This window comes from Sinocyclocheilus anshuiensis, unplaced genomic scaffold (assembly GCF_001515605.1).
Source record: "Sinocyclocheilus anshuiensis isolate Anshui unplaced genomic scaffold, SAMN03320099.WGS_v1.1 scaffold13, whole genome shotgun sequence".
NCBI classification, from domain to species: domain Eukaryota; kingdom Metazoa; phylum Chordata; class Actinopteri; order Cypriniformes; family Cyprinidae; genus Sinocyclocheilus; species Sinocyclocheilus anshuiensis.
In genome coordinates this window covers 2,673,798-2,675,975 of record NW_015538026.1, presented here as the reverse complement: position 1 = coordinate 2,675,975, position 2,178 = coordinate 2,673,798, and the positions used below count along the sequence as shown (strand labels likewise).

The 2,178-nt window shown below is 37.9% G+C and overlaps 1 protein-coding gene across 1 annotated transcript in view; it reads left to right on the top strand.

Annotated features, from left to right (window-relative positions):
• The window catches only part of LOC107679791 (ras-related protein Rap-1A), a 14,913-nt gene that overhangs the window by 10,674 nt on the left and 2,061 nt on the right, over positions 1-2,178 (top strand). Inside the window, exons 6-7 of the mRNA XM_016475456.1 lie at positions 649-792; positions 885-1,007. Coding sequence (XP_016330942.1) covers positions 649-792; positions 885-974 — 234 coding nt within the window. The 3' untranslated portion in view covers positions 975-1,007. The remainder of the gene's footprint in view (positions 1-648; positions 793-884; positions 1,008-2,178) is intronic.

Here is a 2,178-nt window from a genome sequence, read left to right as displayed (position 1 = left end):
ACATCAAAATGAAAAACACAAGGTACATAACTTTTTCAGTATATATTCTATTACATTGGAACCTAGATTTAACAATTTATAAATTTGTAATACAACACCCCAATGATTTGAACAGTACTGTGTATGTGAATCCATGTTACATGAGCACGGGACATGTTTTGTGCCTCTAAATAAGACACTGATCTTTTAAAAATCAATCAAACTAAAATCAAAACCATGTTTCTTTAAACTGTCAGTGATTGTGGTTAGGGCTGGGCGATATAGCTAAAAAATGTATCAACGATATAAACATCATCACCACATCTCGCGCGCCACTGATGACGCTACCTGATGCACACCTAACATTCAAATGCAAATGTTTATTTTAAATTCGACTAATATTCATTCTTTATTCACAATCTCCTCATCACAGGCAGGCACAGCACTCATTTCAGCATGTGTTCGTGTTTGTGTGTGCTGTCTGCGTCACTCATAGTACGTGCCTATATCGTGCACTATATCGAACATTTTTTTCTATCGATATCGAAGAAGGTGTACCGTCGATAAATAACGATACCGTTTTATCGCCCAGGCCTAATTGTGGTTTCCTATTTAAGCCAGATGCAAACAAGTACACACACTCATCTTGTGTCTCTCTCTGCTCTATAGGTGCCAATGATCTTGGTTGGAAATAAGTGTGATTTAGAGGATGAGAGGGTGGTTGGGAAGGAGCAGGGTCAGAATCTTGCTCGTCAGTGGAGTAATTGTGCCTTTCTAGAATCTTCTGCCAAATCAAAGATCAACGTCAACGAGGTGAGTCACAGTTTTAAAAAAATGCGCATGCACCAGGTCACATACGTACCGTCCTCTAATAAAAGTCCTTTGTGTTTTTGTGTGTATATCAGATCTTTTATGACCTGGTAAGACAGATAAACAGAAAGACGCCACTGGAGAAGAAGAGAGCGAAAAAGAAGTCAAACTGCATCCTGCTGTAACACAACTGCATCACTGCAGCAGCTCTGAGCCAGGTAGACAATCAGAAGTTCATTAGGAATCAGTACATGCACTATTAAGAACTCCTTTCATCCATGATCAATGATAAAGATTTCATCCTGTGTTTTTTGCATCAGTGATGTCTACTAGGGATGCACAAAATACCGGTTATTGAATGATAAATGCTTGATTAAATGGTTAAAAGATTTTTTTGTAATTAGGAGGATGTTTTAAGCTATGAATATTAGGGTTGGGTACCGAAACCCGGTACCAATATGGCACCGGTACCTATGTAACCGGTATGTACTAGAACCGAATCAGAACGCAGATTTCGGTGCCTCATTTCGGTGCCATGCCTGAGCGATCGATTGAAATATTTCCTTCGGTTCTCCGAAACGGACGTAAGAAGCATCATCACTGGCACTGCACGTGAAAAATAATTTCCCGACTGAGAAAATGCACGTGAACTCAAGTCGGAAAGCTCTAATAATACAAATCCAACACATTTTAAACTGTTGCCATGGGTTGATTTTCCCAAGTGGGTTAAAGGTTTGAAATATTGCATAAATTACATTTTACATATTGCATAAAAAACATTTTGCATTCTACCTGTGATAAAACTTTCATGGACTTCTACATTAACTGTTCCCTCCTGGTGGAATGACCTGCCCAGCTCAATCCAAGCAGCGGAGTCCTTAATATTTTCAAGAAACAGCTGAAAACACATCTTTCATATTCATTTGACCCTTTAACTCTAGCACTCTCTATTCTAATGCTACTTCTAATTTTATCTGCTTGTTTTTTTTTATTAAAAAACTTGATCCTCTAACATTTGCACTCTCTATTCTGTTTCTGTTCTAACTACTTATTTTATTTATAAAGAAAAAAGAGCCTCTAACACTAGCATTCTCTATTCTTTCTCTATTCTTTAATAAGTATCGGTTCAGGCACCGTTTAGGCACCGGAACCGTTTTAAAAGTATCGATTTGGCACCGGTATCGAAAAAACCCAAACGATACCCAACCCTAATGAATATTGCAGGATGTTTTAATGTTACGGAGCAGTGTTAATTTCGTTGACGAATAATTTTCGTCAACAAAATTTTTTTCACCGACGACAATGAGACGATAACGAACAAAAACTCTTTTTGAATGACAAAAACTAGGGCTGCACGATAAATCGCATGCGATATTTAACGCGCATCTT